Source organism: Bidens hawaiensis, unplaced genomic scaffold, assembly GCF_021521415.1.
Source record: "Bidens hawaiensis isolate Kalapana, Puna unplaced genomic scaffold, B.hawaiensis_p1.1 tig00041071_1, whole genome shotgun sequence".
Taxonomy (NCBI): Eukaryota; Viridiplantae; Streptophyta; class Magnoliopsida; order Asterales; family Asteraceae; genus Bidens; species Bidens hawaiensis.
The window spans coordinates 103866-117852 of NW_027497252.1; the positions used below are offsets into that span (position 1 = coordinate 103866).

Below are 13987 nucleotides of genomic sequence, written 5' to 3' on the forward strand. Positions count from 1 at the left end.
AACAAAATTGTTTATACATTTCATGTGAAAAGTCGTGCACCCTAATAAACTGAAGCATGCCCAAAGCGCATTTAAGAACCATAACAAAATCGAAACCTTTTTTTAAACTGACATGTTGTAATCGGAATCAAATCATTACATTTTGAGAATGATCCATTTTAACCTGAACCAAATCGATATCTTCTAAAATTGACCTATTATGAACCAAACCAAATCGATAGGATTTTAAAAAGACCCGTTGAAACCCGAACGGAATTGACACCCTTTTAAAATGACCCATTTTGACCTGAGCTAAAGTAAATCGAAAGATTTCTAAAATGACCCATCTACATAAATGAAAATTGAAATCACACACTTCAAGACTAAGAAGAAAAATTAATTGTAACACATACAACATTCTTAGCTTTTGATATAATTTCTATCAAATACGAATTCATTATTACTAGTTATGAAGATAGAAAAAATATAAAGCTTCAACGACTTCAACTTACTTGAAAGTTGAAACCCATGTGAAACTTTCACTTAATTTGTGAACCCTTCATGTTTTTTCATTTTTCAATAGGCACTAAAATCAAACACCAAACAAACTAAATATAAATTGAAACGAAACTAAATTGAAAAAAAAAAACAAAACCAAAACCAAAACCAAAAACCTAAATAAAACCAAGTGCCAATAAAACTAAAACAAAAACAGAAATGAAACTAAAACTGATAAATCTGAAACCGAACCAAAACCAAAAACCGTTAAAAGCAAAACAAAAAGTTGAATAAATACCAAAACTGAAATGAAACCAAAATAAAAAAATAACTTTCATGAAACTTTGAAAAGAAAACCCCAAACTCATTTAAAAAAACACACATGTATTAATAGCATACTAAATTAGAGCATGTTAAATGTATTTAAGTTGAATGTAATTTAATATAATTTTGAATTGTTTTATTAAGAAGAAATTATAAAAATGCATACTAAATCTATGAAAAGAGTTATTGCTTTAATTGTATAGTATATTAATGGTTATGTAAATTGCTAATACAAACAAACACAAACGTAAACAAATACTGTCTGTTATTTTTCTTGTTGATCGGTTCCTAACCGAATAAGCACTAGTGCTTATGTTGGCAGCACAGATTGAAGACAAGCTGCTTTGGTACATTCGAATATCTGATTCGCATTGATCATCCAGATTGACTTGTTGCAAATCACCAGTTTTGAGGGTGTAAACGAACAATCGACGTCCTTTACCATCTCCATATTCATCCCAATTATCTCCATCTCCATCTTCATCTACAACGGCGGTCATCAATATGTCCCCGCTTTTGTTTAAACAACCCGAAATCACTACATCATACATCCCATGATGCAGATGAATGCAACAGTGCAACACCCATTCTTCCTTCTTCAAAATCCACAGCTCGACCGAGCCAAGATTAAAGAATGCATACCCGGGTTCACCCTTTAGATCAACCACTCGATCTTGCGTCTTAAAGTCCGACAAGTTTTGTTTGGGAGGGTCTGTTAACCCGAACTCCTCCATCTTCACATCAAACCACACTAATTTTCTTTCAGCATAATCGGCTGGCTAGTATTGATCAATACTATCCAACCAATGCAAACGTCCATGAGCAAATACACCTTCACCGCTTATCAGACAAGCAGGGTTATGCGCAATCTCACGCCACGACCTCATCCCCAAGCTATAAACAATGGCGCGTAGCTGATTTGCTCTCATATTAATGTTATGTGGTCTTTTAAGGATAACACACACAGTCTTAAAAGTGTTGGTGGATTCATCAAAACCAATTCCTGTCGTGAGTAGTGATCCGAAACTCCAGCTAGTCTTGACGAGTGGCAACACGTAATATTGTTTAATAAGAAGATTGGTAACTACAAACAAGATGCCATGAAACTTGTCTTGATGGTAACGGACCAGGGTTAAGCCATTGCATGAACCTTGAACCAAGTTATTTGTCTTAGCGAATACGGACCTGTTACGCCACATATTCATGATGGGCTCCTTAGTACAAGTACCTTGGGTCACACGCAAGAAACTGATTTTCAATAGTTCCTTGGCATACATACAAACAGTCGCAGATCGTTCGAACAAGATTGGCGTGGGTTCTTCCTTGACATGAATGGTTTCAAGGTAAGGATCGTTGATGTACTTGAACCATAGTTTGCATACACACCGGAAACGAGCCAAGGATTTGATGGGCAGCCTGGACAAGATATCATATACAATCTCTGGAGGAAACTGATCAGCCATTGATGAATGATAGTTACAATGATTCAGGTTGCAATTTAAGGTTTAATGTGAGTTTGATGAATGATGGTGGTGGTGATATTTATTGATGAACAATGGATCAATAATATAGAAATATTTTAACAAACTTGAGCCCTACGTATAAACCCAATATATAGAAGATTTATCACAATGTTATAATGAATGAGTGATTTTTAAATATATAATGATAAATATAAAGCATGATTAAATTTGGAAAATATTATTATTTTGATAACTTATTTATATTGTCAAGTGAGAGTAATACATAATTACGTGCTAACTTAAGTTAAGGTATCTTGTTTGTAAACTATTGTGATTACTCTCGTGTTTGGAGAAAATTTGTCCGGTGCAGGTATCGATTAGAATTGTTCAGTATTTTAAAACAGACTCGGAAAGCTCAGGATTCTAATTAAATTCAAAGTTCAGAGCTTGAACTCAATTTTCAAATATTCGAGTTTGATTTGGTTCGAATACGAATTTATGAGTTTAAGTTTGACTCAAAGTTCAATATGAGAAGGACTCTAATGATTTTAATTATATTCAGGCCACTAATCATAGCTCAAGCCCAAAGTTCATTATCCTAAAATCTGAAGCATGTCTCTTAATCTATATTAAAAAACGTCTTTCAAAGTTCTAGTGTATCTCCAACTACCTCCATGGCCAGCTCCTACGTATTCAAATCGAGTAAGTTCGTAAATCACTAATACGCAAATTGCTACTTTTGTAATGTATTAGCATACTTTAAAGAAAACGAAAAACCGATAAACTATATTGAAACACATTTTAATTTTGATTCACAAATGATTAATGCATCTTGAGAAGTCAATTGGTAATCATACAAAATTTCATTTTTATTGATACACGCCATTTCTTGTTCATGTATAATTTATACTATAAGTTATTAATATCATATTAAAATTTTAAAATCGTGTGTCTAAGAAACAAGACAAACTGATATTATCTACAAGGATTCCACGTGGCAATCTATGAATCCGACTGAAGATTTAATTTATCCACAAATATTCCACGTGGCAAGATGCTATTGAACATCTAATAACCCATGCAATCCAGAGCCACTTGAATCTATCCACCCCATCACAACATATATCAAAATTCACAAAACACACCACCACCATATTATTCGAAAGAGTTCAACATTACAATGGCTGCAGCAACCTCAACCATCGTGGGCTTGGCCACCTCCTCACTCTCTGTCAGCCGCAAACAACCCACCTTAAATTCAGCCTTTTTGAAGCCTCCGACAACCGCAAGGAACCCTTTTAAGGTTTCACAAGCTTCAGGTGGCAAATATACCTGGTAATTAAATAAAGATGTTATGGTGTTAGGAATAAGCGTACAAATAGCTAGAGTAATTATAATTATTTTATTTTATGGTTTTTGAGTTAGAGTAATTATTTATGCGCTTAGTAGATTAATTTAATTTGTATCGGATCTCTTAACTTGATATGTTATTTTATATATGTTGTTAGTTTTGAAAGAGACTGGCTACGCAGAGACTTGAACGTGATTGGGTTTGGGTTGATCGGGTGGCTCGCACCATCGAGCATTCCAGCAATAAACGGTGACAGTTTGACCGGACTATTCTTCGGGAGCATTGGAACTGAGCTCGCTCACTTTCCCACCCCACCTGCTCTCACATCCCCCTTTTGGTTAGTTCAATTCTTGGATGTAAATGAGTTGAGCCGGATCTGACGAGCTGACTATGTTAGAGCTTGGCTTGTTTATTATCTATCAAACATTTAATTAAATTATTGGTATAAAAACATACATCACAATATATATATTGAAACATATATTATTTAGTTATTTTTATTACAACTTTATATTTTTATATATATGAATACTGATTATGTAGTTATATTTAGCTTTTGCTATTTGTGGGATTTACTGGGTACGTTTATTGTTGTTGTTATTAACTTATTATATAGTTATATTCGTTATATAAAATAATTTATTATATTTATAAAAGTAATAGGCTTGTTTAAAATTGTGAGCCTAACTATTAAGGGGGTGTTCGGGGGAGCTTTTATAATTGTTTTTTGTATTTGTTTGCTTTTCAAAAAGCAAAAGCAACTTTTGAAAAACTCTAATTTGAAGCTTTTGAATGAGCTTTGTCAAACACATTTTGTTCTTCAATAAGCAAGTTTTAAAAGCTCACCCAAGCACCCCTAAGTTTAGTATCCAAACTCCAAAGTTCTAGTGGAGGTAGTTTATTCAAGTTTGGCTTCTTTTGAAAATTTAACGAGTCAATGTCAAGTATCTCAGCATCTCACGAACTATTTAGACGTTTGGTTTGCTTATACCGTTATACGCTTAGATGAGTAGATCATTGTAGATTAGAGGGTTAAAAATTTACTGATTCGTTTTCTTGGTGATTGGCAGGTTGTGGTTGGTGACATGGCATTTGGGACTCTTTATATGCCTTACTTTTGGGCAAATTGGATTCAAAGGGAGGACCGAAGATTATTTTGAGAAGTAAAATCCATGTATCTGAAAATATTCTATTTCAGTCTCTAATCTTTGTTGTTTATGTAATATCCCTTCTGAAATTCATGGCTTCTCTAATCTTCATTATGGTGTAATATATATCTCGACTGTTCCATTTAAATTACAATGATTTAGATGCAAGTATATGCCTATACCATTGATATGAAAGTTAAAATAATAATATCGACATGTATGAATAATAAAATTCTTATGATCAGTTATTGTTCCGGATTGTTTGTATACAACATAATTTGTATTTCTTATATATGTAATCTTTAATCGTTTATTTTATGCAATTGTTGTATAAAATATAAGGTGACAGTGAGTTAAAGAATCGAGATTTGTAGTGTCGTTATTTGTCACTAGGATTACAGGTTATACAACATTCGTAAAAGAATATTGATCGCAATACAATGCTACAAATCTAACATAGTATTTGTGTCATTCATCCAATTATGAGTTTTATTGCAATTTTGTTCTTATTGTAGATTTTGTAAATAATATAATCAAAGAACAAACTCTTTAAAAGTTAATATCCCAAATTAATTACATATATACCAAAAAAAAAAAATCAAATTGCTAAGTGCAACATTAAAAGTCTTAAACATATAAACTGTAAATCAACACAGAAATAAACACACATTTAGTTGAAATATAAACTGTAAATCAAATGTAAAAGCCTCAAATAGATCGATGTTGAAATCAGCAGATTGATGATGATCCAAATTGCAAAACCAGACAATAATAATAATAGGCATATAGCTTGATCAAAAGCTTATCAATAAACTAATCAAAATTTTAAGAATTCAGTTCCCACACCCTAGTAGTCTTAAACCAAGCAACAAAAACACTAAAACAAAAAGAAATATAATAATATATATCATCATAGCTAAAAAATATTAACATTAATCCAATAAACAAACCAAAATACAACAGTGACTCTAAGCACCCATAATTAGGTTAACATGATAATCTATAGTTCCATTAGCCTTAACCAAAAATTCAAAATCCAAGATTAAATCCAAAATAACCAATGATCAAGCTTCGTACCCCACCGGGCTTTGGCACACGCGTACTGTATGATCTTCTCTCCACGCGCTAATAAGTCGCAAAACGTGACATATCAGAGTGACTAATCCTAGAACTCCCAAAAGTGTAGCGCCGAATATTTTCCAAAGATGATTTGTCTTCTTGACACAAATGAAACATAAGACCAAATAACCATTGACAAACAATACACTTGAGTTGTTTAAGATCACCATAAACATCTTGTAATTTCTTTTCAAGATCCAGTAAACGACCATCGCTATAAAAATACCCACAATGCCAATGATCACAAAAGTCGACCCCAAAACCAGCATCCATATTCTGTTTGCGGAATATTTGGCGATGAACATGTTATACAAATGCCCCATAGAAAATATAAAAAACTCAAGGTCAGCTGCTGATGTTATACATCGATTTAATAGGATCCATATGACCAGAAACAATATATAGTTGATGATCAATAATATTTGGTCGTTTCCGACTAAGTCGAACATGCATAGGGTGGAGTTCATGGCATAAACCACGGTGATGTATAAGACGTCAGCCAGCTCTTCATAGTTCTTGCGCTCCATTGCTTGATGGCTTGGTTTATAAGCTTTAAATATTAATAGATTAACACAACACAAGATTATATATGGTAGCACGCGTAATATTAATTAGTACATTCGTATTATGACAAGTTAATTATGAATATGAATAGAAAATATTCTTCTAAATTAAATCATAAGAGGATCTTGAAAATATGTGAGGGAAATTTTAAAAAGGTAAAGTCCATTCACGAGGAGTAGCCAGCTGGGTCGAATTACACATTTACACAAGCGTTTTGGAAATCATCCGGGTCGAGTCAAACAAAGTTAAAACTGGTTGGATCGATTTAGAAATTATTTTCTAAGGGAAGTCATATTTGATTGGACGGGATCCGTTTCAAACCGGTTTCATCCCCAAACATTTCAAAACCAGATTCCAAGTATATATATTGAGGAAATCGGGTGGGATTTGAGAGAGGCTACCTTGGAAATGGGCCTATGAAGGAACAAGGGCGGATTTATAGCATAAATGGGTGGTTCCCCGGAACCACTCGAGTTTCGAAATAATAGTGTATTTGTATATGAAAAATATTAGAGGAACCACCTTATAAATTAGGAAGGAACCACCTTATAAACATTTGAAACTCTGGTCCAGCTGGTAAGGAGTTGATTTTGTAACCTGAAGGTCACAGGTTCGATTCTGGATTTCCAAATAATTTTTTGCACTTTTTTTAACTAACTGTTGCACAACCCATTTAACTAATATTTGCACCAACCGTTAATGTCTCTGATGGATAAATGGTTAAAGTTTTTGACATTTATGTCAAGGATGAATCATATTTCAACATAATCTAGAGGTTTTGAACTTGATTATTATACAATATCACTGATGCTAACAACCATATTTCATTGTACTTGAACTATATGCTCATAGGAATTGGACGACTGCTCTCGTTCAAAACTTTGGTGCATTGAGGCTTAACTTTGGTGCATTGAGGAATTGGACAACCCATTTAGGGTTTTTTATTATTTAAAAAAATAAAACACACAGACACTAACGACGCCTGTTATCTCCCCTGACCCCTCGTCCCCGTCGGCCGTTCAGCCGTTCTCCGACCTCCTGCCTTCCTGACTTCCTATCCTCCTGCCTTCAACTCTTCCTCGAAGCTCGATTGCTCGAATCCTCCCACTTTGAAGGTAAATTTACATTCATTTGTTAAATGTTAATTGTTCTTGATTGTTAACTACTTAATTGTTAGGTTATTTGTTAACTTTAGTTTTAATGGTTTGTGGTCAATAATATGTTTCAAATCATGGTTGTTGGTGTTGGGTGTTAAAATAGTTAGAAAGGCGAGTGTATTGTTGGTGGTGTATGTTTTTTTTAGGTAAGGTTGATTGTGTAAATATGGTTTATGGCCGACCCGAATCTCAAACCGACCCGTAATTTATTATTTTATCGTATTTTTATTATGTAATGAACTTTGTCCGAACCATCGAATCGACCCGAACCTCAAACCGACCCGGAATTTTCTATACCCGACTCTATGAAATTGAATCATCTAAAAATTGTGCACCACCTGAAAAAGTTTCTGGATCTGCCACTGTGAAGGAAGATAGACAATTGGCCTAATACGGTGGCTCATAACCCATAAAGTAATCAAAGGAGTACAACCAAGGAAGAACTAGAATATATGAAGAAAGTAACTAAATGGAAATAGAAGATTTAAAATGTGAAAGATATGTCTAATCAGTTTTGTCTAAGAAAGAAAGCAACCTATTAAACTAATGATTGAAAAGGTAAGGTTATGTGCAGTGGGCGTGGGCTCGGGCGAATTGTGGGCGTGAAAGGGCGAGAACACCGCCCTCCTAGGTGATATGTGGGTGAATTGGGGCGGGGGCGGGGTTCTTTTATCGCCTGGAAGAGATGAAGATTATTATTATTATATTATATATTATTATATTACTATTGTATATATATATATATGTATATGTATATGTATATATATTGTGTGTGTGATATATATATATATATGTATATGTGTTGTGTGTGTGTATATATATATGTATTTGTATATGTATATGTATATATGTTGTGTGTGTGTATATGTATATGCAAAATGAATCCTAGAAACAACCCGAACCAACCGAACCACCCATTCCCTCCTTTCGATCAACACCATGATTCGCAAAACCAACCGAACGTGAACTTACAATGGATCCCGATGAACCTAAACCAACCGAGCTATCCGTTTCAATTTCCCGACCCGAACCTATACATGTACGCCAACCGAGCTATACGTTTTTTTATATTTTTAGTTATGTATTTTTTTGTATTTATTTTTAATTTTAATGCATATTCATTTAATTATTTGAAGAAAATTGGTTTTTATTTGATTAGTTTAATTATAAAAAGAAAATAATAAAAAAATGTACTGTGGGCCCAATTTGTAGCCCCTACACCATTACACCCAAAAAACAAATTCTCACCCCATGCTGAATGGACGCCACGTGTCACAATTCGCCCCACATTTGTAGCTTCTCCACTACACATAGCCTAAGAGGAAAGCAACCATGTGCTGATGAGGAGACCATGCTGCTCCAGTAATTTGGACTTTGTACTGATATGTGCGTAACTCTATAGTAGGGATGAGCAAAATCGATACCAGTACTGATACCGAAATCGGTACCGATTTGGTACCGTCGTTATCGAATCGGTACCAAAGTTTAAAGTTTCAGGACCGGTACGGTGCCGTTGCGGTATTTCTCAATTTTTTACCCTCAGTACCGGTACCGAACCGAATATTTCATTACCGCTACCAAGAATTAGCGATGTTCGGGACTTGCATTTTCGATACTGGTACGGTACCGTGCTCATCCCTGCTCTACAGTGCCTTCCTACATTGTCGTAAGTTGTGAAGATGGGATATTTAGTTTATCTCATCCATTACCTTAACTTCTTTACATGGGTCTAGTCAGTTAATAGTTAGTGGGTTAGTGATTTACTTTCTTGGTTATTTTCTTTTATCAATGTACGCCTATAAATGGTCTTGGTTGTTTAGCATGAATGAAAATATGAAAATTATTTGATCATCTTCTAGTATGCTAATCTGGTTTCCCTTTAATTTTCTTTGGCCAATCGATTATCGGTCGAAACCAAAACATGGACTTGGTCAATGATAAAGTGGATCAAATGGAAGTCCATAAAGTAACCAAGTAAAACTAGATTTAAATAATTCTTTCCTTTCAATTCCTATCTTTACTATATATAATACATTAAAGAGGGGTAAATTAAGACGCAAGTTTTTAAGTAATTTACAAGTTTTAATACATATGGTATATGCACACAAAGGGGGTAAAGTAGTCTTTTCAACACAATTAACCCACGTTCATTTAGTTTTAACAAATATAATTACAATTATGGTACCCCAACTTTACTCAAATTTTGTAATTCAATAACTACTTACAACTTTGACCCTTCATGTTTACCCACTTTTAACTCAACTTTATACTTTTTTTTATTTTAATCAAATATGTTTTACAAAAATATGATTTAAAAAAATCCGAGCATACCTATTTAAACAGGCTTATTTTTGTCTACGTTCCAATATAATTTTTTTTCAAATCAGATGAACGGTTTAAAATGTACAAGTTATTAATGCATAAATATATGCATGAATGTATAAGCTTTTTAAACATAAATGGTTACAATTTCATCTAATTAGTTACGTATCTAACCCTTTATCTATTTGATAACAAATATAAATAAACTTGTTACAATTAAAAAAAGTTCACTTATTAAATATTATACTATTTAATGTACAACTTTGACCCCTCGTGTATATCCAAATTACTCAACTTTATTCTTTTTTTTATATTCATTTTATATGTTTTACAAAAATATAATTAATAATACTCAAGTTATATAAATATCAAAATAATCAAGACAATTTCGACTTTAAGATTTCAGCTTTAGTTTAGAGCTGAGCTGAGTATGCTTGATGTAAAGTTCGAGTCAAGCTAGCCTTGGCTCGCCAACAACCTTAACTTAAAATGTTATTCCTGCTACATCGTGCGAGCACTCGACTAGTATATAAATAAAGGGAGAAGGTATTCCATGTAAAGGATATACAAAATCCACTTGTAACATATTGAATGATTTTCTTCAATCAAGTCGGCTATTTTCTTCAATCAAGTTATAAATGGTTTTATGCTAATGAAAATTTAGTTTATAACAATCATCAGAAAAATTAGGAATTTTACATAGTTATCAAAAGCGATAAGCACTCGGAAGCGTTGAGGCTTCACCTAGCGCCCAAAATAAAAGCCCAAAAAACGCCCTATTTAAAAAAAAACGCACATTAAAAAAGTGCACTGAAAAAATGGGTTGTGCAAACTTTGCAAATTGGAAAAAAAGTTTATACAATTGTTTTTTTTTCACTGTAAAATTAATTCATATTACAACATGAACATCGGTTATATTAGCACTGATAAACTAATGAAAAATTATATCACTTTATATTAAATTACCATGAAAGCTTAAATTAAAATTGATCTTGGCTGCCAGGTATTGAACACAAAGAAATAAGATTTGAATTAAAGAACAATTAAATGAAAGCCGTTTAATAAGTTACCTTATAAAAATGGGGATTGATAAATTTAGTTAAAACATTTTTTACTACTCCGGTTCTTCGGTTCCATGTTTAGAACTGTCGTTTTACTCGAAACCGAACTGATGAAAATTCTGAGAACCGTAACGTAACATGCATTTGCGGTTCTGAGGCACCGGTGTTTCCGAACCGTTTTTTTGCTCATCCCTACTGAAAACCGGATTGTTCATCCATATATTGGGTTATGTTACGGTTCTCTCTCAAAAGGTTGTCTGATGTAGCAAGCTGAGATCTGTTTTTTTCTTTTTTTTTTTCAAGAGGATGTAGTGACTTGGCTTGTTGCCCGTTATGTTTCGACTTTCGATGTAATTAATAGTATTAATTTATATTAAGAGGATCATGTACAAAGATATGCAATATGACATATTTAACTAGGATAAAATGAACCAATGTTCCGCTAGATAACCATAACAAAAATGGTCTTTATAGCTATTTGGGTTATCTCATTATGAGTTAAGAGAATTGTGTATTGTAATTTTCGAGCTAGTAAGAATGATAAAGATCGAGCTTATGATCTAACTTTTCGTTTTTATGTTTATCGATCCTGGTCACCAAACTTCAGTTGTCTCATTAAATAAAATCGGCTTGGATTATATAATATAAAATCAAAGGTTGGGTCGGGTCAGGGCCGTCTCCGAGAATTTAAATACCTCGGCCGAGCCAAAATAAAAAGGCCCGTAGGCCTTCACGAAATTTTTTTATTCGGTAGCGTACATGGATAAAACTTTTATCGACCGATTTATTATAAACATAAACCATTTTGAGCATGTCATTATCTCATAAACCATTGCAAATTACCTTATTTTTAACACCAAAAAACATATATATGTAATATGTATAAAATAAGTTTGTGCCCTCGAAACTTATGTGCCCCGGCCGATGGTGCGGCTTGCACACTCTCCGAGCCTTAAGGTTAAGTATAAGTTAGGTATGGTCTCGTTAATTGGCACATACGTACGTGTTACATGTATTTACTTGTATGTAAGCAGTAAGTTTAGACTAAGTGTAGCATGCATAATGGGTTAATCTTAGAACGATGAATATTGGTCCACAACTTCCCATTTGGGCCGATCACATGTTATGACTACATAAGCTTTTAGGCCATGATTATGTGATAGCCCATTAGTGCACGTATGCAAACGTGTAGACGAGTAAAACATACTTAAAACTCTAGTTTAACATTCATTTATCTTATTTTATTGTACAATAAGATAAGATGTCAACCTCGATGAGGTTAAATAAGTACTTACAATAATAAAACAAAACATATCAAACATTATTCTTATTATAACAATTTCCTTTTATTAACTCGAGAAAAACATAATTCAACTATCACTGAATATTGATTTTTCAGTTGTATCTCTTTGTAACATATATGTTTGGTTATTGGTACATTATCGACTTGCTGATTAATATTGTTTCCCAAACATCTAACGACTGTATATGCATGTTATAGTCGTGATCTAGACTTGAAACGACCTGATAAACGTTACATACAGTTTAACCTTCTGCCAGACCACAAGATTCGATCCGATTTTGAACATAAGATATTATATATTAATAGATAACGTACCTGACATAATTTTTTTAATGAACATCTATCTATTTATTAACACGAGTGTGGATTGTAATGTAATTTCCAAAAAATTAAAACGGGCGCTAATATATAAATTGCATGTTTCATTATTTCGCGACACCACACACGACACACACACACACACTCTGTTTTTCTCACGCTCTCTCGTCAACACAAGTCCGATTGTTGATTCAACGCGAGTCACCTCAGATTATTCACGGAGAATGCGGTAATCTATGACGTCACCCGACGAGCTAGTGTTCAAACGCGCGGTAATGATATTTCCTTATTGCAGTTGATTTATACTTAATTCTAGTTTAGGTATGTTAAACATAATGTATGTCCGTACATACTACATATGTTAAGTAGGAATTTTGAAAATAGATGAATATAAAGGCGATTTGGTAGCTTAATTGACCGTGAGTGATGTTGTCCGTACATACGTATACGTCCGTATATATATATTGTCCGTACATTCTCCGTATGTTAAGCTAAAATTCAGAAATTAGATTAATAGGGGATTAGCGGTGGCTGCCTTCAAAGATAGCAAGAAAGTTGTGATGTGTTGGGGATTATACGTGCTGACATGGCAGCTGATATATTGCTGACATGGCTGCTGATATGTTGCTGACATGGCTGCTGATTTGGAGAATGATTCTTGTTACAATAACTTGTTAAGCTTGTTAGTTAGTTTGTTAATTTGGTTAAGAGAGTAGTTAGAAACCAACATATAAATAGTGTTTTCTGTATCTTTGAGATGGGATCAAAAATAATATCTTCCGCTTCTTCTTTATTTCTTCCTCTGTTTACATGGTATCAAAGCAGTGATTATCGATCATCTGCTTGTTTCAATTTCTTCAATTCTGCGTTCAAATCAATTATCTGTTCTTTCAATTTCTTCTTTCGATTTATTTTTCTTTCATTCGATTAATCTGTTTTCTCTTAAACTTGTGTGCCCTAAATCATGACTACAGTCTCAAATCAGAATAATATGGTTAACAATCAAATCGATTCTTCAAATCCGTTGTATATTCATCCTTCTGATCATCCCGGTATGCTTTTAGTGTCAAAATTGTTTGATGGATCTGGTTATGGAGCTTGGAAAAGAGCGATTTCAATTGCTCTCTCTGCAAAGAACAAGCTAGGGTTCGTAAATGGTGAAATTGAAGCTCCTACATCTCTAGTTCTTCGTCAAACCTGGAAACGGTGCAACGATATGGTAATTTCTTGGTTGTTGAATGCTTTGTCTAAAGAAATTAGTGAGAGTGTTCTGTATGCACAAACTGCTAATCAGATTTTGCTAGAATTAAATGATAGATATGGTAAATCTAATGGTGCCATGCTATATCAGTTACAAAAGAGTTTGTGTGAGATTTCACA

General features: G+C 33.5%; 2 protein-coding genes across 2 annotated transcripts; both read left to right on the forward strand.

Moving 5' to 3' along the window:
* Nucleotides 1-3371: 3371 nt before the first annotated feature.
* LOC143592578 (photosystem I subunit O-like) lies at nt 3372-4911 on the forward strand. Its single transcript, XM_077072468.1, has 3 exons — nt 3372-3599; nt 3773-3952; nt 4686-4911. Exons 1-3 carry the CDS (start codon nt 3445-3447, stop codon nt 4780-4782), a joined length of 432 nt encoding a protein of 143 aa, XP_076928583.1. The 5' UTR covers nt 3372-3444; the 3' UTR covers nt 4783-4911.
* Nucleotides 4912-13571: 8660 nt separating this feature from the next.
* LOC143592570 (uncharacterized) lies at nt 13572-13968 on the forward strand (the record flags this gene model as incomplete). The annotated part of the gene is made up of 1 exon (XM_077072462.1): nt 13572-13968. A coding segment is annotated over exon 1 (397 nt), but the record flags the coding sequence as incomplete, so codon positions are not given.
* Between the last annotated feature and the right edge of the window lie 19 nt (nt 13969-13987).